The sequence below is a fragment of the Equus przewalskii genome, chromosome 23, assembly GCF_037783145.1.
Source record: "Equus przewalskii isolate Varuska chromosome 23, EquPr2, whole genome shotgun sequence".
In the NCBI taxonomy this organism is placed as follows: Eukaryota; Metazoa; Chordata; class Mammalia; order Perissodactyla; family Equidae; genus Equus; species Equus przewalskii.
The window spans coordinates 1,869,498-1,895,895 of NC_091853.1; the positions used below are offsets into that span (position 1 = coordinate 1,869,498).

At 45.7% G+C, this 26,398-nt stretch overlaps 1 protein-coding gene and 1 long non-coding RNA gene across 4 annotated transcripts; one reads left to right on the forward strand and one right to left on the reverse strand.

The window, feature by feature from the left end:
• Positions 1-7,727: 7,727 nt before the first annotated feature.
• On the reverse strand, positions 7,728-12,773 carry LOC139078896 (uncharacterized). The gene is made up of 2 exons (XR_011532080.1): positions 12,627-12,773; positions 7,728-7,936 (listed from the first exon to the last, which is right to left on the reverse strand). It is a non-coding gene; the product is annotated as an uncharacterized lncRNA (long non-coding RNA).
• Positions 11,971-26,102, forward strand: DYRK3 (dual specificity tyrosine phosphorylation regulated kinase 3). 3 transcript variants are annotated; one of them, XR_011532079.1, is made up of 5 exons: positions 11,977-12,286; positions 14,110-14,221; positions 20,299-22,420; positions 22,512-22,713; positions 25,151-26,102. XR_011532079.1 is itself a non-coding variant. In XM_008543848.2 (3 exons), exons 1-3 carry the CDS (start codon positions 12,210-12,212, stop codon positions 21,871-21,873), a joined length of 1,764 nt encoding a protein of 587 aa, XP_008542070.2. In that variant the 5' UTR covers positions 11,971-12,209; the 3' UTR covers positions 21,874-26,102. The 3 variants fall into 3 exon arrangements, 1 of the variants encoding a protein (XP_008542070.2); XR_011532078.1 differs by having other exon boundaries at positions 20,299-22,713; XM_008543848.2 differs by having other exon boundaries at positions 11,971-12,286; positions 20,299-26,102.
• Positions 26,103-26,398: the final 296 nt, after the last annotated feature.

The window sequence follows — 26,398 nt, forward strand, 5'->3', positions numbered from 1 at the left end:
CCTGGCCTCTACTAAATTAAATTTTGCATGTGAAAACTTCAGAGCAGAGTGACCATCCACCAAGAAAAAAAATCCGAATTGCTTGATTCGGCAACATAGTTGCATAAAGGAGAATTCCACATTAGCTGTCTAAAGATTAGGCCTTTCACAATGTCTACCCACCACCTTTCTTGGAAGGGCCCTCAATATGGCCCAGGGCCAGACCCAGCTCAGGCTCCTCCTATGCTTCTGACCCACCAGGCCTTTATTCTGAGCACCCCAGCCACCATGCCAAAGTCAGAGGAACCCAGAGGAGGACAGCAGCGCAGACCCTTGTCCCCATGGAGCTCCACCCCGCCACACTTGTAGGGTGTGATGTCAGACTCGGTGCCGTTGATCAGGCCTGTTGCAGACCAGTGGCTGAGGGAGCCTCTGCCCTGAAAGCTGAGGAAGGTTATTCAAGGAAATATTAGAAATTTCAAGCAGGGGAAACTATTACACACCAGATGTCCTGGGTAAGACATAGATTATCAGCCTAAAAATTTGTGGTTGACGAGTAGGAGCCAAGACCCAGGGAGATGCTGTACCTCAGCATCCTGCCTCCTCATTGGCAGAGCAAGATCTCACTTTCCCAGGGTGGACACCATCCCACCTTCTCTGCCTGCATCGTGAACCTGCCTGCTCCCTCCTAGTAGCCCTGTTGCCAGCAAGCAACCCTGAGTCCAACAAGCCCAGATTCCTTAGCCTTCCCTTTGTGGCTCCAGTGCAGCCCCGCAGGGCTCCCAGCCTGTTCCTCACTCTTAGGTCAGCTGCAAACGCAGTCTATCTTTTATTAAAAAACGAAGGACAGAAGTAGGAGTCCAGAGAGTAGAGCCAAGAACCAGCATTCACAAGCATTTAGCCCTAATCAAGAAACTGGCAACATGTGCCTTGATGGATTTCATATTCACGATAATCAGTGGCTCCTGGGTGCCTCTCAGGTTCTCCTCTTTTGGGAGTACCTTCAGTGGTTATACTATGCCTATCCCAATATTATATGTTGAGTTTGGTGCGGATAGCTGTGTCTTTTGTTCAGATCTTTACATCAAGAACTGTACTCAAACAGCTGTACTTAAGGAAATATACCTGAGGTGCATCATCCACACCTGGAACTGATTTTGATGATGACATCCTTAATTTTGAATGATAAAGGAATGAGACTTCTGGGGACCTGGGGAGGGAGTTAATATGTTTTGCATGTAAGAGAGACATGAAACATTTAAGGCCAGAAGGAAGATAAAGGTAGCCAGACTCCAAAAGGGGCCTCAGTGGTCTTCATGCCCATACGTGGTCCCCTCCTGCATGAGATCAGGGCTGCCTTCTGTGTTCAATAGCATACGGCCAAGTTGACAGTGTGTGACTCCTGAGGCTAGGTCATAAAAGACAGTAGCTTCTGCCTTGGTCTCCTAGATTTCTTGCTCTGGGGGAAGCCACCCACCATCTTGAGAGGACACTCAAGAAGCCGTGTAAGAGGTCCATGTGGAGAGGAACCAACCCACTAGCATCAACCTACCAGCCACATGACTGAGCCACCTTGAAAGCGCAGCCTCCAGGCCCGGGCAAGTCACCCCACCATACAAGTTTTCAAGTCTTCCGTCCCACTGTGCCCTGTCTGAATTCCTGATCTACAAAAATCATGATAGTAAATGATTATTTTTTGTTTGTTTAAAGATTTTATTTTTCCTTTTTCTCCCAAACCCCCCCGGTACATAGTTATGCACTTTTGGTTGTGGGTCCTTCTCGTTGTGGCGTGTGGGATGCTGCCCCAGTATGGCCTGACGAGCAGCGCCATGTCCGCACCCAGGACTGGAACCAGAGAAACCCCGTGCCGCTGAAGCAGAGCATGTGAACTCAACCACTCAGGCCACGGGGCCGGCCCCAGTGATTGTTGTTTTAAGCTATTAAGCTTGGGGACTGTTTGTTATGCAGCAAGGAAAACTAATACAGGAACCCAAGCATGTCTCACTCCCAGTACATCCTAAAACAGCCGATTTGTCCATGTCACTGTGATGGAATCCACAGCTATGTGCAGTCCAGCTGTTCTCCCCGGAAATCATCCTCCGCTGGCTCTTTTGCTTATGATGTGAAAACTGAAAACTTAAAAGCCTAAGATGTTTGACTAATGCAAAGTTGGAGGGGGATGGGAAAGGAAGGAGCTCTAATCATAAAATCTTTGCTATGAAATCTGCGGCTTTTTATGAATCACAAGGCCTCACGGAACTCACAATATAAAAGGGGACACAGAGGTGAAGATAGGCGCACCAGGGCTGCTCTTGCAAAACCAAACCACAAGGCAAATTTGAAGAAGGCAGAGCTCCGCCAAGCCCAGCGCAGCACCGCTATGTTGCCTGGTCTTCCTGGCCGGGATGGGAGCCGAGACTGGGGCACCCACTCTGAGAATAGCTGCAACCACTTCCCAAACAGCCTGCCCCACATGCTGGGAGCTTGGAGCTGCCTTCAGCAGGGGGAAGACTTTCCTGTGAATTTGATGCGCCTGTCCTTTCTCTCTTCTTGGGACTGCCTGAACTAGATATTCTGCTGGGCTTTTAAAAATCGCTTTTCGTCTTCACTGCCTCCCTCAAACTCATACCCCTCCAAAGTTAGTGAATCTGGAGGATCCCGGGTGAGGCCTGGAGGAGCCCTCAGACCCTGGGAATTGGGCAGAAAAAGATTCTCACAGCTGCTCAGAAGTCAAACCTTTCACATCTCAGAAAATTAGTTATTTCCTTGCCTGGGATAGATGCAGAAGGGACTGATCTGAGGTGAAAATGTTCCCCACAATCTGTGGCAGAAACCTGTTATTGGGACTCATGGACCCTGGGAGAACTCCACAAATGAAGGGAACCTGCCTTAATGGATCACCTGCGTTCCCAGGCCCCTGTAAGCTCTGGAGCTGGACATATGTGGTAGGGAGAAGGGAATGGCAAGGTGCAGGGCGACTGAGGGAGAACAGAAGCCCTGCAAGTGGATGTGGGCTTCTCACGGCCGTGAGAGGGAAGCCCAGGCAGGGCACTGGCGGAGTCTAGACTCAAGGCCTGGGGCTGAGTCAAGATGCCCCCTAAACGTCAGAGTCAGGATTTCACGTGGTATCTGACGCCAAGGGAAATATTCTTTTAACTGCTGCTTACTGTACTGTTGGGCCCTGTGATCAGACCTATGGCTAGAACTGCACAGATCACACAACAGAGGCTGTAAACAAAAGAGGCCCAGGGGACAAGCGCTGTGGGTATTTTTCTGAACGTCATTCTTCTTGTTTTGTGCTCTCTACAGCAAAGCAAAGCCCAGACAGGCTGGCTTTTGTCTAATATTTCCTTTCTGGAGGATTGAAGGCAAGACAATTTCTAGAATCTGGGACTGGGCAGTGCTCCTCCTGGCGTACTAGGGGGTTGGATATTTAGGGGTGGATGTACGGAGCGGGTAACCTATGGGGAAGGACAGGAACACCAGCTTCATGTCTGCAAGCACTGGTGTCTACTTCCTTTGCTTTGAAAAGAAGTGGACAGACCATCTTTGCTTGACTCAGTGATCTCAGCCCAGCTAGGGGTGCAGCCCAGCCTGCAGAGAGCCTGTAAATTAAGGGTGGAGGTGGGAATTGGCACAGAAGTATCCATTCCAGCTAATCACAACGCCCCATTTCCCTGCTAATCTACCCACCTTCCACTCCACTGTCCCTCAGGCTATACAGGATTAACGACAGGGAGGAAGTTCCTGCTAAGATGGAGGCCGAGACTGGAGTGATGTGTCTACAAGCCAAGGAACGCCAAGGATTGCCAGCAGCCACGAGAAGTGAGGAGAGAGCATGGAACAGACCCTCCCTCAGAGCCCCCGGAAGGAACCAGCCCTGTGACCCCTTGATTTCAGACATCCGCCTCCAGAACTGTGAGAGAACACATTTCTGTTGTTTTCAGCCTCACAGTTTGTGGTAATTTGTCATTGCAGCCCTAGAAAACTAAGACAAGAGAAATACAAAAATTGCTCACAAAAAGATCTGTATACAGCGTTCCTAGGAACTGTATTCACAAAAGGCCCAAACTAGAGACAGCCCAAATGGTCATCAGCAGGTGACTGGATCAACAACCTACTGTCTGTCCACTTAGTGGACTCCTACTCCTTAATAAAAAAGAATGAACTATGGAGATATGCAACCACGTGGGCAAATCTCAAAGCATCCCGTTGAGAGAAAGAAGCCAGCAGACACTAGAGTCCACACTCTATAATCTCAGTTATATGAAGCTCAAGAACAAGCACCACTTATCCACGGGGGTTGGCTCTGGGGAGAGAGAATTAACCGGAAGGGGCACAAGGGGACCTTCTGAGATTACAGAAATAGTCTATGTCTTGATGTGGGGGTGTGTTTCATGGGGGTATATATTTGTCAAAACTCATCAAAATATACATTTAAGATGTACGCATTTTACTGAGTGTGAAATTTACCTCAGGGGCCAGCCTGATGGTGCAGCGGTTAAGTGCACACGTTCCGCTTAGGCGGCCTGGGGTTCGCCGGTTCGGATCCTGGTGCAGACATGGCACTGCTTGGTATGCCATGTCGTGGCAGGCATCCCACATATAAAGTAGAGGAAGATGGGCACGGATGTTAGCTTAGGGCCAGTCTTCCTCAGCAAAAGGAGGAGGATTGGCAGCAGTTAGTTCAGGGCTAATCTTCCTCAAAAAAAAAAATTTTACCTCAAAAAATTTGTAATTAAAAAAAAATCCAAAAATTAAGAAAGGATTTAGGGAATAAGATTATAAGCAGTTGATTGTGTGCGAGGGTTTATGTTTTGGGGGGAAGGCAGGAGAGGGGAGTTCCTCAGGGTGATTTTTCCATGAGCAGATTTCACGTCTAATTCAAGGTATTTCGGATGAAGATTTTATTCTCTATAGGTAAGGGTGCCAGATTTAGCAAACAAAAATACAAGGAGCCCAGTTCAATTTGAACTTTAGAAAAATAATGAATATTATTTTAGTATAAATATGTCCCAAATATTGCATAGACATACTCATACCCTACCTTTCATGTCTGGTCCTATGGTGGGAATATGCTGATGGCGTGTGAGGTCCAACCCGGGAAAGGCAGGGAGAGCCAGAGAAGAGAGGGCTATTTAGGAAAAGTGGATGGAAACTGTTCAAGTCCTATGATAGGCATAAACTCGATGACTGTGAGCTGAGAACATGGTTCTTGGTGGCTGAGAACCAAGAAGGGCCAGGAGGAAGAGGGGCATGACGTGGGGTCACGGGGTCTGGATGCAGAGCAGCAATCGCTGTGCGCCTAGCAAAGGGCCTGGCCTGTAAAAGACACTTGGTGAACCTTGTCTGGCTGATTCGGGTGCACACATCAGGAGCACAGGAAGCTGAAACTGTGGTCTGGGGATCGCCGTCATGCTTCTGGTATTTCCTAGGAAGTTTGGGTAGTCTACAAGTAAAGCTATTTGTTTAATTGAAGACCAAGGAAAGTATGCAAAGTCTTACCCTCTAATCATCAAATCCCAGGGAAAAATGAAAACATTCTCATTGCTCTTTTAGAGGTTGGTTTTAAAAACTCAAATTTCCTCCCCATAACCCTCCAGTTCGCAGGCCATGACATTTCCGGGAAGACTTGATATCGCTGTTACTTCAGTCTGCCTTTTTTGAACTTCTTCCTCAGTATGGTTAAGGAGCACAAACCAGATCTATCATAAGTACAGCTTTGAAAGGCGTCTCTCTCTCACTGAAGACTGTGATTTCCCAGTTCAGTAGGGCTGTCTGTATCCAGAAGAGCAGCAAAGGTAGGCGGCAAGGGGGAGGGAGCAGCCTCTGGTGCTCGGGACAGTAGGGAGACCCATGAGGAGCTCGGGAAGCCTGAAGGAAGAGGCCGTTCTCCAGGGCCCACTGTGAACATGTTCCCTGATCCCTGCGGCTCCTAGAGGGACTCAGCCTAGAAGGACTGTTTCCAGGCTTTATGGACAAGAGCAGGCTTTTGACTTAAAAAGCAAGCAAACAAACAGAAGTGAAGACTCCCCCACGTCAGGGTGACCAGCAAGTACAACTTTGAAGAGAATAGTGGACGTTAAGATAGAGACTTCTATTTCTTAGGGAGTAGTTTCTAAAATTCTGGTGACATTGACATATTTGCTGAGAGCCCGCTGTGTGCCAGGCACTGTGCTTGACGTGGGGAATATGAAGGTCATTCACAAGCAAGTCCCTGTCTCAAGGAGCGAGACAGACCCATGCACACGTCATTGTAATCAGGGCCAGTGATAATACCTGGATTTCCCTCAGACCAGATGCTTGCTCATTTGTTTAGAGGAGGAGCTGAGTGGGGCAGGGGAAAGGGCAGAGAAGAAGACCTCCAGCTTTCAGACCCCCAAATCCCTGCAGACAACTGGACCCACCCTCCTTAGGAGGCATTTCTTCTGAATGCCTCTTGGGAGTCTTACATTTGTCCCCCTTCTGTTCCCAGAAGGAATTTAGCTAAGTATTTCTTCCAGGTACATATGCTTGTCTCCATGAGATTAATCCAGATAAAAACAATATTCGCCATCTTTGTACATTTCCAATTAATTTTAACTCTGCTAATGGAATTGCTTCCTGGGAAAATGTTGACCAGCACATCCCTTAATCCAGCTTTTATTATTATACAAAGAGGCATATGAAATTGGAGGATTACGAACATAGAGACATATTCATAGGGCCCTTAGTTGCCGGGCTTAAATTATCACCCATGGGAAGTACTTCATGACTTGTTTTATAGAGCATAAGGGGCGTTTTTGAGGGAGAGGGCAACTTGCCTTCCATGATTCAGGCGACATGGTGAGATGCATTTCAAAGCCTGGTGTCTAGCTAGGCATTTGAGATTTAGAAAGGTCAAAGACTTCCAGTAGCCAGATGACCCTGATGTGGATTTTCAGGATTTAAGTGACATAAGTGAGCTGATTTCCAATGTCCACCTATAGTAGGTCTATGTTGTTTTTGCTGCCCAACATCCATTTATCCCTTTTCTGGAACCCACTGTAGCAATTTTCCTCTGGAGAATCACCATCTCCCTAACTCTCTATCCAATGCACTTCAGATGACACTGCTGCTGGCTCCAGGTGGCCAGGGCTGACCAATCAGAGCACTGGATTTTCCTGGCCCCAGATTTGGTTCAAGGATGGACCCATTCAAAGCCAATGAAATACAGTGAGAATTTGTGGGGACAGCTGAAGAGCTTTTCCACTGAACTGATCCTGGAACTGCTAGTAGCCATCTTGTTTGCACAGAAGAAGGCTGAGAATGAAGCTAGCAGCGAGGACTAGAGAGCCAAGAAATGGACAGACAACAGACACACACCACACCTGAATTTAGCCCTACTGCTTAAACAATTGCAAAAAAATTTTATTGCACATTTTCTTTAAGCAGTTTCAGTTGGGTTTTTTGGTATTTGCAATGGAAAAAGTCCTGACCTGTACCCTAGGAGAGAGAGGGAGGAACGGTTTCCTTGGCCCAGGTACCACGAATGGAGTAGGCCTAGTGGGCTTCCAAGATCCAGGGGACCCAGTAGGACTCAGTCTCCAAGGTCTACGCTAGTGAGTTCCAAACCTTGTTGATGAACAACAGTCACCACACAAAGATCAGTGGAGCTCCTTACCAAGAAATTCTTAATCATTAGATCTGATGGGATGGAGGGTAGGCAGGAAGTGATATTTTTCAAAAGTACTCATACCATTTCTCTATTGCAGCACCCTAAAACTTACTGACTTAAAATAACAATCATTTTATTTGCTCACAGTTCTCGAGGGGTTGTTGACTTGTTTCTTCTCCTGGCTTTGCATGGCTGCTGTCATCTGGCAACTCAACTCTGTTAAATGGCCTCTCACTCAACTTGGCTGGATGGTCTGGCAGTTGGGGTTGGCTGAGGACTCTCCACCAATCCAGCTCAGACTTGTCCACATGGTGGCAGCATCTAAGAGCACAAGAGAGCCTCTGTTAGGTCTCCTGAGGTCTAAACTCATAATCACGCAAGACCAATTCTGTCACATTCTAGTGGTCAAAGCAAGTCACACGGCTAGCCAGATTCAAGAATTGGGAAAATTGTCTTCACCACCTGATGGGAGCAGCTGCAAAGAATGTGTGCCCATGTTTAATTTACCACAGTACCCAAGCTTCTTAAGCTTTAATGTAACAAATTACCACAAACTTAGTGGCTTAAAACAACACAGATTTAGTGTCTTACAGTTCTGGAGGTTGAAAGTCCTAAAATCAAGCTGTTGGCAGAGCTGTGTTCTTTCTGGAGGCTATCGGGGAGAATCTGTTTCTTTGCCTTTTCTGGCTTCTAGAGACCACCTTCATTTCTTGACTCACGGCCCCGTCTTCCATCTTCAAGACCAAAAACAAGCACCTTCAAATTCCTCTCTCTCTCTGACTTCTGCTTCTATCATAACATCTCTTTCTTTGACCCTCCTGCCTCCCTATTCCCTTTTATAAGGACCCTTGTGATTACATTGGGCCCATCTGGATAATCGAGGATAATCTCCCCAACTCAAGATGCTTAAGTTAATCACATTTGCAAAGCCCCTTTTTGCCATTCAAGATGACATATTCACAGGCTCTGGGGATTAGGATATAGACATCTTTGGAGGACCATTATTCTGTCCCCCATACTTTGGAATCTTAGATCAAGGGAAACTGTATGTTGCAGAATTCAAAGGATCCAGAGATCCAGTCTGGGCTACCCTGACAGGCTCAGGGAAGACAGGCAGTGTACAGGCAGCTGATGGACTGGGTTCTAGAATCAAACAGACCAAGGTTTGAATTCCAATTCACCGCATACCAGCTCAGTGAACTTGGACAAGTTATTAATCTCTGAGATTGCTTTCGGAAGTGTAAGATGGAGATAATACCTATCTCACAGGACTGATGTAAGTTTTAAATGAGAAAATGTATATAAAGCACTTCAGATGGTACCTGGAACATAATAAATGTAACGATGATTAGAAAAAGTCCAGGTTGTCTTAAGACTTCAGAAATGTAGCTCACGTGGCCCCTCGTGGGCTGTAGGCGGAACGGGTCATGCTGACTCAGGAGGAGCAAGTGAAAAGAGGTGGCAGAAATTTTGGGAAAAGAAAAATATTTCTGCGGTTGGGGACTAATAAGGATAGCCTTCGGGGTTTAGGAGACAGAACTAGGTGTCCACAGTACTAGGAGCAGCACAGAGATTTGCTTGTTTTGTTGTTGTTTTCAAGATTCAGAAGCACTGATAGGGGCATCTTTCAGAGCTTGAGGGAGAGAGAGGGAGAAGGAACAGGAAGTGCATGAGCTTCAAAAAAGAGACAGTTTTCTGAGGCTCCAGAAAAATAAAACATGGCTTTAGTGTTTCAGTGAGCTCGATTTCTGCGTTTCTGTAAAAATAACAATACACGTTTCTTGAGCTCGGGTGAATTTTAAGGTCAATATAGCTTGGGGGAAAGGGTAAGCTTCACAGGTTCTCTCCGAATGACTTTTTAAAAAATGCATTCCAATTTTGTGACTCATAATGTCATACTATGCATTCTGGCACATCACCCTGCAAAGAATAACACATAGAAATGAAATGATTTTAAACTTAACAGAGCCCACCAACACCTGTTTCATCACAAAATTCCAGGGGAATGTGGCCACAGGGATATTTTCTTAATTTATGCATTTGAAACTGCTGTGATCACATTCTGAATATGCCAGTGATTTTTAAAGATCCTGGAATAGTTCCATTGTTGCGTTTGTTACAGGTTCCTTATTTTGCAGCTGTGTTAGAACTGGCTTCAAAGGACAGGCAGGCATCTTATATGATATTTGGCTAATCCCTAGTAGGTAAGTCTGGCTTTAGCTGCGTGGAGAAAGATAATGGCAATTTTGAACTACTTCTGAGTAGGGTTTTGGAGAGGAAGCAAGGACATGAATGGGGTGGAAGCTGCTCAAGAGCTGGAGAGCCCAGCGCAGCAGCTGAGCGGGGGTGTGGCGGCTCCTGCTGGATCCCACACTGGGCTTCAACCCAGCCATACTGTTATGAAACAGGGACTCTGAAGAAATAGTGGAAAGTATGTGGGGCGCTAAGGTCAGAGAATTTATGAAGCTCCAGCACCCTCAAAGCATCCTCCCTCCCTGGACCATGGAAACGATCGGCTGAAGATAAAGGAAGCCTGTTTCCCACCTTGGGCCAGGAAGGGGAGCTGGAACGCTTTGGGTTGCCTCGGGGAGATGTGTCTGAAACCCAGACCCGACAGGCAATCCTCTCAAAGCATGATTCAGAATGAGCTAAGAAAACGTGTGGGGGCAAGTCCTGTGCCAGCGTGTAGGGCAGTACAGTGGTCTGAGGTGTCCACGTAAGTACTAAGAACAGGGATTATTTAATAGAATTTTGCAGTCTTAGAGCTGGAAGTAACAACCTAGTCCAAACCTTTTGTTGCCATGGAACGCTTTCTTCAAACAAAAGCTTCCACAGGTGTCCCAGAACAGACCCATAGGAAAGCAGGATTGCTCTGGTCTGAGGGAGGGGGCGGGGAGAGGTTAAGAAAAAGCTTTTTCATAAAAAAATTAGAAAAATTTTAAAAATCGTCATGGAAGAAAACCTTTTTATTTCTATCTATATCAGAGAGGCTAAAGTAACATCGATCACAAAGAATAAAGTTCTCCAAATAGACACAGTCTTCATCTATAAAGTGAAGAGCCTTTGGATTTTAAAGGCATTTTAACCGGGAGGCATGAGAACGGGGACTCTGACTTCTAGTCACCCGGAAAGGAGCCTTTGGGTGGAAGTGTTCGGATTTACGGACTGTGCCACGCTGGGTTGGGACAATGAGTCCCCAAGCCCCACCAGATGGCGCCCGAGCTCGGCCTTTTTGAGAACGTTCGCTTCTCTCCTGGAGGGTCAACGGCCTCGTGTTTGTAGGGCTAGAAAATCCGATTGGCCGCCCCGCTCCGGGAAACTACGCTGTGTTCTTCTCATTTACCCTCTCCGCTCCCCCTTGAGTTCCACCTACCCACGTCCGCTTCACATTGGCGTTACTGAAGGGTCTTAACTTTTCAAGAAAGGAAGAACCGCCCCCCCCCCCACCCGCCACCACCTCCACCCCCCGCCCCACATTCCGAGGAAAAAGACCAGAGGAGCCTTCCAGAGGGCCTGGAGCCACGGGAGAAGGGCCGGGGGACTTGAGGACCTGGTTCAGGCTTTGCCCACTGCTTGATCCTGAGGAAGCTCGGCCGCTCTGGCCTCAGTTTCCCCACAGGTAAAACGGCTCGTGGAGCCCCGCGGCCGGCAGCTCCCCCGTTGCAGGAGTCGGACAAACCGCACCTTCAATTCTGGATCCTACTTAAGTCTGTAAAAGCGGAGTGGAATCTCGTATGGTCACTGGGACTGAGTAAACTGAGGCAATGTTGGCAGGCGCGGGCATGGTGTCACCGAGTGGGTTTATTATTCTCCCTTTCCTACGTAGTTCACGACCCTCCGGGGCCGCCCCTCGGTCTAGGAAATCACACACTTTTTCATTCACTTTTATTCACCTTCAAGGGAGATTTTAGAACTCAGTGGTTGGCTTCCCGCGCTCCGCTTCAGCGGCCCGGGGTTTCAGGATCCTCGGCGCAGACGTGGCACCGCTCATCAAGCCATGCTGAGGCGGCGTCCCACACGCCACAACTAGAAGGACCCACAACTAAAAGTACATACAACTAAAAATACACAACTGTGTGTGTGTGTGGGGGGGGTTATGGGGAGAAAAAAAAGAAAAAAATAGAACTCAGGCTGCATCGTGCTAAGGGACGGCGCTCCGCGCTTCCGAAGTGGAAACCTGGGGCTAGCTGCCACCGCCGCAGCTCCTCCGCCGGGCCCCTCGTCCCCGCCGCGCCCCGGCCTCCGCCTGCCCACCGGTGGCCGCATGGCCCCCGGATCCCCGCCTCCGCCCCTGGCGCGGCGCGGTGGGAAGGCCTCGGGCCCCGCCCCTGTGCGTCACCGCGTCGCTGCGCAGAGGCGTTTCCCGGGGCGTGGCGCGGTTGCTAGGCGACCACACGCTCCCCTCCCGCCCCGCCGCGCCTCGCGCCCCTCCCGGCCCCGGCAGTGGAGAGCGAAGGCGCGCCGAGCTGCAGTGTCTGGACGAGAGTCCCTGGGGAAGTGTTGCGGCCCCGAGGCAGCCGCCCAGCGCAGGGTGGACGCTGCGCGCCGGTCCCTCCAACCGCCGCCCCTCTCCCCGGGGGTCCCGAGCTAGCGGATGGGAGGCACGGCTCGCGGGCCCGGGAGGAAGGATGCGGGACCGTCCGGAGCCGGACTCCCGCCTCAGCAGCGGAGGTAACGGCGCCCCGGGCTAACGGGCTGGGGGCGCCCGGGCGAGCGGCTGGCGCTGGCTGGAGAGGTCGAGGGGCGGGGAAGCCCTGGGCTGGAGGTTGAGCGAGCCCCCAGCAGGAGAGACGCGGGAAGGGGTCTGATCCCCTCCGGGGACCAGCTCACCGTCTTCTTCTCCATCAGATCCCCTCCCCCCAGCCCACCGTGAGCGAGGGATGGGGGCCAGAGCGGAGTTAGGGGAAGGATTCCCTCCCTCGGGATTATCTCTGAAGCCCAGATCGGATGAGTATGGTAGGGAACTCTGAGAATCTAGGACTTTTTAGCAAACTGAGGGAGACAGCAATACCTTTCAAAGAAGCCCTGTTGCTCAGAGGAGATGACCGTGGGCTGAACTCTCCGGGCTTTGCCGTGAGGGGTGCGGTCTGGCTTCGCCTCTGCAGGTGCGGGGCTCTACTGAGCAGCGCTTTCAGTGGCTCCTTTTTTGAGAGTCTCCACCTTGCATTGTATTTTACGCCTAAATGGGGCGAAGGGATCCCTCCCCGCTTCATTTGCATGGAGACTTCCTTTGGGTAATTTCCTGTGGCTATTTAAAGGAAATCTTGTAGGTCTTCATTGCCTGTCTTTTTTCTGTAAATGTGGACGCCTGTCCCATTTTGTTTGTTTGATTCATGCTGTTGGCAAAGAGCCAGTCACATCCAGAATTTTTGGTTCTTTTCAGTGAGGCAGTTCCCGTTAAAGATATAAATAGTTCTATCAGAATGTGAGCATGCTTTAAAAAAGAGAACATTCCTAATTTTTTCTTTACTCTTTGTATTCCTATAACATCAATTAAGAAAACTCTATAATTTTGCAAAGCAGTTTTTAAAGGCAACTAAAGTATTCCAGCATATTTTAAAAGATTTTAAAAAATTCTTCCCCTGCAACCCGGTCATCAGCACTGTATTCATAGTACACAGTGAATACAGTGATACAATGAAATGCTGATGTGCGTAGCTGGGAAATCCGTATTCTTGGTGGCAGATGCAATATATTATTCAGGGCCATCTTGTGGATTAAATAAATCCTCTCTGTCTTTTGTGTTCCCTTACAGTGTGGAGGCACAGTGTTAGCAGAGAAATTATCCTTAATCATTTAGCTCCCACGATCCACCAGAAAATGAAGTGGATAAAGAAGTGAAATCCAGTATATTTTGTAATTTAGAGAATCTCTTTAGTATTCGCTGTAATAGTCACTGTATTTTTCTACAACTTAGGTAGGTAAGTAAATAAAAAGAGGACAGTCCTGAGAAGGCCTTTTATTTCTTGCCTGTAAGACCCGGAAGTGTGTGGCTGGAAGTGTTCTTCCCATTATAATATGTGGAAAACAGGCTCAGAGAGGAGAGCGGTGCAGCCAGTGGTAGAGCTGAGATTAGAATCCAGGTCTCTGACTTTGAAAATACAGTTACCTCTCTCCTTTTTTTCCCCTGTTCTGATTAGCTTTTGGGCTTAAGATTCAAACTAGCCTGCCTTTTCAACTAATAAGTTAAATGAGAGCCTTTCGATAGTTCCTATTTTTAATAACATTCAGAAAGTAAGCTTTAACTATTCAAAATGAAACCTAGAAATGCTATCCTTTCTTTAAAAAAAAAGAGATAAAAGTTGGATTTCCTCTCTTCTTCTGCCAAATACCTCAGTTGTTTGTATTCAGTGCCAAAATACAGTGTAGACATTTATTGGTATTAATTATTCTTTGTAGCAGATATGAAGGAGTTAAGACACAGGATGTTTTGGAAATACGAATTTATATACTTTGGTTACTGACAGATTTTTATCTGTAATCCTTTCAACTAGGTTGGGGGATGGTGTCTGTGATACCTTCATGATGATAGATGAAACCAAGTGCCCCCCCTGTTCGAATGTACTCTGCAATCCCTCTGAGCCACCTCCACCCAGAAGACCAAATGTAAGTAAATGAAGTAATTCTTTGCGCTCTGATTGTCTCGGAAAGGAGGAAGTGCTACTTCGTGCTCAAGGTACACTTGCATCTCGCTGGCAACCCAGACTCTCTTTGTTTCCTTTTGGTTTCTCTTGACTTTGGAGTAACAATTTCTGTGGTCCAAGTTCAGCTTTTCAGAATGACTTGGATTTGGAGCCCACCTATTGCTTTCAATCACTGGGATAAATACATGGCATTAGGAAAAAAATAATATGCTACCTTGATCTAGGTAATGTTTATTTTTTTATACAGTGTATTACAGAGGCTCATTTTAACAAAAACAAGGAACAGAAAATACCTCTGAATTCATAGATCTGCAGATTTTTTTCCTGTAAGATAGAAATGCAGTCCTAGCATATTAATATGCTAAAAAGAAGCGTTTTATAGACGATGAGTAAGATTTGAACAGTACACTTTGGCTTTTGCTGCATTTAGTCACTTGGAGCTTGCAGACATTTAGCTTTTGACGCTGTTTTACTTAAGATAATAAAGAAATTAATTCACATTCCCTCAGCATACACAGAGTAGTAGGGAGAGCAGGGTTTAGACAAGCTCCATGACAGGGAGAAGCTCTCCTGTGACTTTAAAATTTGCTGCATATATCATCTAATGAGCAAATTGAATAATAGAAGAGGCCAATTTGTAATATTTCTCCTTCATATTTCTGTGTTTAAGACCTAAAATTGTTTCTATATTAAAAAAATTACTTGAGGGGCTGGCCCGGTGGCCGAGTGGTTAAGTTCGCACGCTCCGCTGCAGGCAACCCAGTGTTTCGTTGGTTCGAATCCTGGGCGCAGGCATGGCACTGCTCATCAAACCACGCTGAGGCAGCGTCCCACATGCCACAACTAGAAGGACCCACAACGAAGAATATACGACTATGTACTGGGGGGCTTTGGGGAGAAAAAGGAAAAAAAAATAAAATCCTTAAAAAAAAAATTACTTGAATTTTTCATAGCCCTTCCCAACTTTTTGTCAGCTTTTGCTATTAAAATCATCCTTTTCACTACTTTCAAGGCCAATAATATTACAAAGTACTATGGGCTAAATATATCTGGAAGGCTAGTCACCCTATTTTAATCTCCTCTCTGGAGTAGGGTAGCTTTCCTTTTCATTCTCTGCGAGTGTATTTCTTTAATGTGTAAATGCCTCTAAACTTTGCAATCACATAGTCCTTGTGTTGACCATCAGATTTCTTGGTTACTTGCTGCCAATTAGCATGTTTCTATAGGAAACTTTTTGCAATTGGGCTTGTGCATTAACATATGACTTCATTTTACCTTTAATTCAGAGTTGGCCAGTGCTAATCACCTTCCAGTAAGTCAGTTAAATTGTATGTTTCAGGATCAAAAATGGACTTCTTACTGTATGGTATTCAGAGTAACAGGTTTTGGGAAACAAGATTTTAGATTCTAACCCAGTGGTGTCTTTGCAGACTTTGTTGAAAAAATGCTTTTTGCCCTTTTAGTAACACTTACAGTTCATTGTGCCAGACTCCATCCCAGGCCCTGTTGGTCTTTTCACACAGTCTTTGAGCTTCCTTGTTTATCCACAATGCTCCTACATTCTCATTGGAAACTATAAATCATCTGCTCATGAGCTTTGATTGGGTTAAGCTTTTGTGTTGCAGAGATTTAGGGTTGTGAGCTAGGGAAAGGCTAGCGTTTTCTATATAGATGAGAAGGATGTTCCTTTTTGAATCTCTCAACAAGATCTTTAAGACTTGATTAACACAGTTGAATACTCTATTTGAAATGTCAAGAGCCTTCCAGATTAACAGTGTATTTGAAGCATTCTTAAATAAAAGATGATTAGTCGCATTATCTGTCTCTCTGGATATGATTACGTAGATGAAATATTTGGTATAGTTGATCATATACATTGCTGGGTTATTGTGATTATAACCTTAGACTAGAAATATCCATACTATTATACTTTAACATGTGTGAGAATTGTGGATTCTCCTAGAACAACGGAAGGGAAGATTTTATTTATAGTGTGGCAGACTTGATAACATCATTGATTCAGGCCAGTATTGAGTTATTTACAGGAAGTCAAAGAAAGGTAAGGAGAGAAGCTCTCCCTGTGTGGAAAAATTCCTTCCTGGAATCGTTCAGGTTCACTGGAGATTCGAACCTTGATTATCTACAGTGGACAACACCCATAGTGCTGTGTTCGGTCCTGGGAGCCACACTTCGGGAGAGGCCTGGAGTGCAGGCTTTGTTGAAAATGTAAACAGAAGCGTAAAGGCAGTCTGCTACATGCTGGGGGAGGCCGAGGGTGTGATGGACCCAGGGAAAAATGGTGGGGGCGGGACAGCCCCTTCTAGACATCTAAAGGGCTTTTACATGAAATTTGGACGCTTTTGTGTAATTCAAGAGGGCAAAATAAGACTTAATTTTCAGGGAGAGAGGTTTAGGCTCACTTTAAGGAAAAACTATAGCAAGGAAATCAAGTAACATCTTTAATCTTATTGTAATAGTTCTATGAAAATTAAATATCTGTTCTTAGTAATGTTCTGTACCTGAGATCCTCTGTTTGTCACAAACAGAAATGAAGACCTCCAGAGGCAGTGCAGCCCCACGTGTAGGCAGAGTAGGTGAAATACCCAGGGGTGGACCCTGGGCCACTTTCCTACCAACTTGTCATTGACGACCGCAGTTCCTAGAGAGTCATTCCTTTGGGCTAAGGCGCTGATCTTCTGTTAAAGTTCAGATTATCTCTGGAGAGGTAACACATTAAATTGTATAGCAAGTCGAAAGCAGGTTTTATGCAGGGGAGAAAGTGGGGGAGATGTTCCCACGCATCCTGTGGGAAGGCCTGTTGTGGGGCCTTCCAGGGGCAGACATGATGGAGAGGGCCTGTGGACATAGGGAGGAAGGCACCGCAGAGAGAGGACAGAAACTGAAAGGGGAAAGCGGGGCTACAGGAGTTTAAACCTCAGTATGTTGAGAATTTTGCCTAATTGTTACCAGTGTGTTTAAAATCTTTTATAGTTGGGAGGGTCTTTCATGTATATTATTAATTATAATTTGATTCGCATAACATCATGCAAGTAGGTATTATTATCCACGTTTTACAGATAAAGAAACTGAGGCTGAGAAACTGGACTAAAGGTTAAGCAACCTGCCTGGGGACCTACAGTTTTTAAGCAGTGTTGCCAGGACCCCAGCGCAGGCCTTCTGACTCCATGTTGGTTCAGAATGTGTCACCGAGGCTGTAGCAGTAAATATTTAGATGCATTTAAGTTAGGTAGTAAAAAATGTACGGAAAATTGGCTGAGATGCACGCAAATGTTCATTTTTGTTATGTAAATCTACATAAAACCAAACAATTATTTCCTGGTTCAGCCAAAGGTATCTCCTAATAGATTGTAGTTCTTTGAGAACACCTGTTTTTTAACACTTCTTATAACAGTGAACAATAAGTGTTCATGTGACTGTTGGATGGATGGGACCCTCTTCTTTTCTTTTCATCCCTAAAAACAGGAATAGTTATTTGACTTAATTACTGATAAGAAAAATGTTGCATTATATCTACATTGTAGCAAGATATTTAAATATCAGCACCTATTTTGTTTTCTTGACCAGTGATGGTTCTCTATTTTGGTATGCGAGATTTTTCCTGGTCCATATCTCACCTCTTTTTTTTTTAAAGATAGGCCCTGAGCTAACATCTGTTGCCAATCTTTTTTTTTTTCCTTCTACTCCACAAAGTCCCCAGTACATAGCTGTATATTCTAGTTGTAGGTCCTTCTGGTTCAGCTGTGTGGGATGCTACTTCAGCATGGCTTGCTGAGCGGTGCCGTGTCCACACCCAGGATCTGAACCGGCAAAACCCTGGGCCGCTAAGCAGAGTGCACGAACTTAACCACTCGGCCACGGTGTCAGCCCCCATATCTCATCTCTTTATATTTAAAAACTAAATGCCAAAATGTGGCTTCAGTTGTACTGGCTGCCTCACTTTTGTGTAAGATCATGTAATATGTCATTTTTATAACTGTAGTGCTCTATAAATGTTTATTGATTTTCTGCTTTTATAACTAGGTTAGGAGCTGTCTGAAGTATGCCAACACTTAAATATAAACAACAAAAAAAGGATGAAAAAATTTAAGTGTTGGCATATATTGTTATTTATTTAGGTAATAGGTCAGGTGTTGTTCACTTAGGTTGTGTTAAAATTCTGTTTTTTAAAAGATTGGGGGCTGGCCCTTGGCCAAGTGGTTAAGTTCACACCCTCCGCTTCGGTGGCCCAGGGTTTCACTGGTTCGGATCCTGGGCGCGGACATGGGACTGCTCCTCAGGCCACACTGAGGTGGCTTCCCACATGCCACAACTAGAAGGACCCACAGCTAGAACATACAACTATGTGCTGGGGGGCTTTGGGGAGAAAAAGCAGAAAATAGAAGATTGGCAACAGTTGTTAGCTCAGGTGCCAATCTTTAAAAAAAAAAGGATAAAAGTAAAAGTTCGGCCACTTTGGATCATTACTTGTTAATTTTTATCATATTTTTAGAGACTATAATGATAGTCAGAGCTCCTCTAGAATTATCTCCCCGTGATTGTAGAGGCTCTCTGTCACACAGATCGGGGTACGATTTCTCAGGATCCAGTAAGAAAAATAGATGTTCTTTTAAGTATCCCAGAATTTTTTTTTTCACAACAGATTTCAGCTCTTTTTTTTCTTCCCTTGTAGCACCTTCTTACATTTTTCTTAGTAATCTTTTAGTTTTGGGCTTTTTTGCTTTCTCTTTTTCTCCATGTGATTTCAAAGACTCCTGTTTCACGTCAGAGGAATAGGTAAAGCTTTCTTCTGTGGGTTACTGTTCCTTACACAAAAAGGTCACGCAAAATCAAGTAAAAAGAGTAGTATGGGGGCTGGCCCGGTGGCGCAGCAGGTAAGTGCACACGTTCCGCTTTGGTGACCCGGGGTTCGCCGGTTCGGATCCTGGGTGCAGACATGGCACCGCTTGTCAAGCCATGCAGTGGTAGGCGTTCCACATATAAAGTAGAGGAAGATGGGCACGCATGTTAGCTCAGGATGAGTCTTCCTCAGCAAAAAGAGGAGGATTGGCAGCAGATGTTAGCTCAGGGCTGATCTTCCTCAAAAAAAGAAAGTTAAGAGTAGTATGCCTTTCAGTAGGTGTCTCTGTATATCAGAGGGGGTGCTCTTTATCTCTTTAGGAGGGTTTTACAAGAAGCACCGTGGGGGCCTTGGATTCTCACTGTTATTCATCAGATATATAAGGAATTGGCCTGGACCGTGTCAAGAGTTCTCTGTCTTAGAACTTTTGTGATTCAATGAACTGAGCTAGAAGGCTGCAGTGACTTATATGGGGACCTGGGAGTAGAGGATGGGACCTCGGTTGATTTGAGGCCGTAGTCAGCATTCAGCCCTTTTTGGGGGCAGTAGAGGCACTGGGGGAACGTGCTGCCCTGGACTGACAGATCTGTTATCAGATCTTGCCTCTGTCCCTTAATAGTACTTTATCATTTACAGAACACTTTAATATGCACTATTTTGATCCTACTATATGCCCTTAAGATTTGGAAAGATACTTGAAACAATTAGTAAATAATATAAGACAGTATGTATATAATCAACTGCCAGATTATGTGGTACAAACTCGAAAAGTTGCAGCTAAGATGTGAGGTTAATTTGTCTGGGCTTGGAGTAGTTCTCAGTGAAAGAGAGAGCGCTTGAATCGGGCCTTGAAAGAGTGTAGGGTTTGAGTGGGTGGGGTGAGGAGTCTCAGTAGAAAGATGCCTATGAGAAGGAACCAGCATGTTTGGGGTATGGTAAGAAGACCATCTTGTCTTGAGCAGAGCAAGGTGTATAGAGGGCTTGGGGTGATCCTAATGCACAGGGAGCCTGAGGATTAGTGTAACACAAGTGTCTAGGTCCCCTTGCTTTTCTCATCTCACTTCTGCATCATTTTAACCTACACGACCAGACGTGTTTTGTTGTCAGTTAGGGGGAGAATTCTTTCTTCCTTCCACTATTTTTAGTGACTTCAACATTACGTTCATTTTTCTTTTCCATAGATCACCGCTGAGCAGTTAACAAGAGATCATACTCAGCGCCTTCTGAATGGAGGTGAGATGAAGGTAGAACAGCTGTTTCAAGAATTTGGCACCAGGAGATCTGCTACTTTCCAGTCAGATGGCATCAGCGACCCTGAAAAATGCTCTCCTCCCGTGTCTCAGGGTAAAAGCTCAGATAGTTTGAATACGGTCAAGTCCAGCAGTTTGTCGAAAGCATCGAAAGCGGTGCCTCTGACTCCAGAACAGGCCCTGAAGCAGTATAAGCACCACCTCACTGCTTATGAGAAGCTGGAGATCATCAATTACCCAGAAATTTACTTTGTGGGTCCAAATGCCAAAAAAAGACACGGAGTTATCGGTGGTCCCAATAATGGGGGCTATGATGATGCAGATGGGGCCTATATTCATGTACCTCGAGACCATCTAGCTTATAGATATGAGGTGCTGAAAATTATTGGCAAGGGGAGTTTTGGGCAAGTAGCCCGGGTCTATGATCACAAACTTCGACAGTACGTGGCCCTAAAGATGGTGCGCAATGAAAAGCGCTTCCATCGTCAAGCAGCTGAGGAGATCCGGATTTTGGAGCATCTTAAAAAACAGGATAAAACTGGTAGCATGAACGTTATCCACATGCTGGAAAGTTTCACATTCCGGAACCATGTTTGTATGGCCTTTGAATTGCTGAGCATAGATCTCTATGAGCTAATTAAAAAAAACAAGTTTCAGGGTTTTAGCATCCAGCTAGTACGCAAGTTTGCTCAATCCATCTTGCAATCCTTGGATGCGCTCCACAAAAATAAGATCATTCACTGTGACCTGAAGCCAGAGAACATTCTCCTGAAACACCATGGGCGCAGCGCGACCAAGGTCATTGACTTTGGGTCCAGCTGTTTCGAGTACCAAAAGCTTTACACATATATCCAGTCCCGCTTCTACAGAGCTCCAGAGGTCATTTTGGGAAGCCGCTACAGCACACCTATTGACATATGGAGTTTTGGCTGCATCCTTGCAGAACTCTTAACAGGACAGCCTCTCTTCCCCGGAGAGGATGAAGGAGACCAGCTGGCCTGTATGATGGAGCTTCTAGGCATGCCACCAGCAAAACTTCTGGAGCAGTCCAAACGTGTCAAGTACTTCATTAACTCCAAGGGCCTACCTCGCTACTGTTCTGTGACTACTCAGGCAGATGGGAGGGTTGTGCTTGTGGGGGGTCGCTCACGAAGGGGTAAAAAGCGAGGTCCCCCAGGCAGCAAAGACTGGGTGACAGCACTGAAAGGGTGTGATGACTACTTGTTTATAGAGTTTTTGAAAAGGTGTCTTCACTGGGACCCCTCTGCCCGCCTGACCCCAGCTCAAGCGTTAAGACATCCTTGGATTAGCAAGTCTGCGCCCAGACCTCCGACCATTGAAAAGGTGTCAGGGAAACGGGTAGTAAATCCCACAAATGCTTTCCAGGGACTGGGTTCCAAGTTGCCTCCAGTTGTTGGAATAGCCAATAAGCTTAAAGCCAACTTAATGTCAGAAAGCCATGGTGGTATACCTCTGTGCAGTGTACTGCCAAAGCTGATGGGCTAGTGGACAGCCGTGTGCTCAGAAATGCATATGTATGTATTTTTAATTACCTCGCAAACTTGAAAATGGAAAAAAATAGAAGCCCATTGGTGGATATGTTTTTGTTAGACTAGACTTCTTTTTTTAACAAGGCAAAACATTTTTATATGACTGTAAAAGAACTCTTCAAGGGCTAATTACCTAACCAGCTTGTATTGGCCATCCTGGAATACACATTAAATGACTTTATGGGTCAATGCATCTTTGTTATTATCGTCAGATGTACATCAGCCTGTGTATTCTATTGACTTAAATCCCTTCCTCTCAAGATAGAAAGTATATCCTGAGTGCTCCTCGCTTCTTGTCTCCCTCCCCGTCTGCTCTGAGGGCTTGTTTGGGACATGGCTGTAGTGATGGCCCTCTTGCCCCTGCAGGCCTTTCTGATGGCTCATTCTAGGTGAAAGCACTCACACCAGAGTATGGGCGGGGAAGCTCCAGGAAGCTGTCGGTCACCTGGGGAAGCGGTGTCACTGCTTCTCAATGGCTCCTTTCTCTTCCCTTCAATTCTGTGGTGCGTGGTGTTTTTACTTCATGTTGTTGTTATTATTTTTATTATTATTTGGCCTCTGATTTGTTTCCTTGGCACTCAAAACATTTTGCAGACATCTTCTTCTTTACCAAGTCCTGATTTTAAAACTGAGTCGTATGCATCCCTTCCTACCTTTTCCAAGGAAGATAAATGACCCAGAATGCTGAAGGCAGAATCAGCATGCAAGTGCAGTTCCCTAATTTCTTGGAACCCTGGGGACCAGCCTCCTGCGGCATTTTCACGGACTCTCTTCCTTGTGAAGTGATCACTATCAGGTAAAACCTAACTACAGTTTCGTGGTGTTCCCTCCTCTCTTTCCAGCTCTCTGCCACCCTAATGTGCCAGTTTTCCCACTTTCAATTTAAACCCAAGACTATTTCTTAGATTCTGAGTGAACTTCAATTATAAGAAGAAAATCCAGAAACTAGTGGTAATCCATTTCATTTTCCTTCACTTCAACATCGTTTTTCTCTGCTAAGATTTAAACAGTGAGGGCTGGCAGTGAAACTAATTACTAGCCAAGCGTCTTCCTGGGAGAAGAGGAGAAGGAACGGTAGCTAAGTCACTGCTGTCTTTTTTTTTTTCCTTCCCTTCCTCTACTTCAGAGAGTTTAGTCTCTATAAACTCCCTAAATTCAGAAGGAGGCAACACAGTAACAAAAAGAAGAAAATTGCCATGGGTGTGTTATTTAAGAAACTTTTGCCTTACCCAAAAGAATTCCTGATTGCCACAGCACAGGCTGTGAGAAATGAGAACCAGCAAGTGTCCCACGTGTGGCCTCAGCCTCCAAGGCATAAGGGCCAGATGGCAGGGACTGCAGCCTCAGCCTCTTTGAAAGGCGGATGTCCTCCTACTTTTGGTGACTGAGCAACTGGACCGTTTAAAACCTTAATTATTTCCTTTGCTCCTGGTTTACAGAAGGCAATGGAACATACAACTCCTTCCGTTCCTCTAAGTGAAGGAGAAGTTGTTTAAGAATCTCCTGCATTATCTAGGCAGAGCATATGCTGACATTTTGCCAGTTGTTATCAGTGAGGAAGACCTGCTCTCTGTAAGCAAACTGTTGAAAGGACTGCTACCCCAAACACGTCTGCCTGCCGGGCGCTAGATTTCGGTGTTTGTGTGTTTAGTGAGAGATCTCCTGGGTCAGCAGTGCTGTGTGGCTTTGGAGAGAAGGGAGCTGTGGCTGAGGTTGGCATGCTGTCTGCCTGTGCTGAGTGATCTGGGAGGTTACTGAAACGCGGCTAAGTGACAGGATGGAGACAACCTGTGAAACTATAGACAAATTCTAGAAAGCTCTGGGACAGTGAATGGATGTGTTTCTGCCTAAATTTGGCAACCTAGAGAGTGACGCAGAGCAGAGTCATTCAAGTTGGCACGCCTGTCTTCTGCAGGCCCGTTCAAGCTTGGGGAGAGTGGGCTGCTTAAAACGTGGTGGTGTGGCGCCAGATGGATTCAGGGAGGTTTATGAGTGGGTTTCAAGTTTTGGGACAATTGTGGTTTTCAGAGACTGTCACCGTGTGCCCCCGTTTTTTACTCACTGTTCAATTTTTGCTGGGATCCCTGCCCAGCCGTAGCAGTGAGTGACTCAGTGGCATCAGAGTGAGTGCAGGGACTCAGACTGTCTCGCCGTTACCGGCTTGTTCTTTGGCCGTTTTTGTTCTTCTGGTCCTTTCATTTAAACAGGTCAAGTTAGTTGACTTCTTTTACTGATTTTTAAGTTGACAAAATCATCTGAGTTTCCAAATTGTTGACACAGTGAAACGAGTTGGGTAGGAATTTTTGTTTTATTTCATTTCTAAAATCATTTTTTTTCAACATGGGAAATTGGCTAATCCGGCTAATACTTGCTCTTCTGATTAGACTCCATCCTCCCTCTGCCCTCACAGTGATTGATCTTTGATTCAATCATGTACTATCATGATATCTCCTTATATTAGAATGTAAGCTTAAACTGGGCCAATGTCTTGATGATGCTCTAAAGCGTCAGAAAGGTCGTGATGCTGTTGATCATGTGCAGATGCTGGAGGTTCGTTTCCTTCCATGTCCCAGGAGTGTGCCCACCTCGTCTTTTAAGTTGATCCACACAGTCAATCTCCGATGTCTTCTTTTTGAGAAAGGATAACTGGCTACAGGTCATGTGAGACCACCTTCCTCTGGTCGAGTATTTGACACTTTGATAATAATGGAAAGAAACATGCAGCCATAACCTAACTGTGACCAAGATTTTGCTTCTGTCCCACAGGGGCTCTCAGAAAGAGGAAAGTCTGGCCTGGATCTTTCCCAAAGGAAATTGATGCCTGACTATAGTAGCACGCTTTACTTGTGGGTGTTTTAAGGACGTTTGGGACAGACAAGTTAGCTGGCTAATGTCGTTATATTTTGGTTTTCTTGACATTTAATCTCTTAAGAATGGGGTTTATTGTGTGATCAAAAAGCAGAACAAAACAAAAGATTAAATAAAAATTTCAATTGTGAAACAGTGTGGATCTGTAGCAGCTGGTCATGTTGAAACACTCTCTGTTTTGCATAATTCCTAACTAGGTATAATTCAAGTTAAATGCTAAATTTTAGGTAGCAGCTGATAAAGGGTTCTAAGCTTTTCTGACTAACAGAATACTCCTACTACTTTAGTGGATCATGGAAAACTCTTTCTCATTTATTTTTACTTACTTCTGTTTCATCTGCTATTTGACGTCGTCATCATGGAAGTTGGAAAGGTGACAGTGACTGTTTTAGACTTCCCCTGTGTGCTGCTTCTCCTCTGAGAACTAAGGATGAGCACTCACCCTGGGAGCCAGGCGGAACTGCTGCAGCGTTTTCCTCCACTCATCAGTCTCACCGGGCTTGAGCATTCCGTAGAGCGCCATAACTTACTTTTCGCAGAGCCACTGCAGACGTCCACGAAGTGAACGAGCTGGAGTCCTCCAAATAAGGAGAGAGATGAGGCCAGGGATTGGCAAAGCAAGGAAGAGTCATCCACTGCCAGGGCCAGCCTCCCACTTATAAATTATATTTTTAATATCATCTTTTCAATATGTCCCACTTTCATCTTCAACGTATACTTCCTAAAGCCCAAGATTTTGACAGAGTTTACTTCCAAACCTGGCCTTCAACCATGATGTGATTAGGGGTAATCCTTTCCAATTGTCTGCGAAAATTATGCCTGCTAATTTCAGTGAGAAAAGTTTTTGAGTCACAGTGAACCCCTCCATGTAAGGACTAAAAGCTCGCTGGTGCCTGAGATCCATAACCCCTGAGATAAGCCAGAGCTACAAATGTATCGTCCAGACTGTGAAGGAGAGGATATGCTTCTTAATATAGCTCACCAACCACCAAGTCAAGCTTAGACTCAATCTTTCTATAGCAAGAGAAGCCTGCCTGACTTGACTAGATTCTCACCTCTTCTGCCACTGCACAAATAAACTAAAAGGAAAAGATTGCCCCAAATCAGGCCAGATGCTGACCTGTGGCTATTTCAGTCCAGGATGTTGGCCTCTAAAGCGTCAGGTTTGAATCATTTTGGTATGTGGGATTCTGTCATTGTTATTTGAATCTGCTGACGCGCTGCCTCTGGAAAGGGCATTTTGGCATGGATGAGTCAGTGTTTTTTTATTTTGGGGTGTTTGTTTTTTAAAAAATAAAGATGAATTGCTTTGAGAGATTTTCAGTATCTCGTGACTGTTTGAAAACCCAGGCTGAGCACCTTCCCAGCAGGCCCCGTGCTGTCCTCTGCAGGGTTCCCAGTGAGGGGTATGCCCATCACGGGGTTTAGGGCCGTGCTGCAGGTGCGGCCTCCCTAACTAGATGACAGTGACAGAGAAAGCAAAGGCTTGAGAAAGAAAATCCTGGGAAAGGGAGTGGATGGGAAGCCGCCTTACAGAGATTCTGCCTTTGATGTCCTTGAGTTCCCAGAGCTTCTGTCTGTAAGCCCGGCGTTGTGAAGAAGGGAAAAGGGAA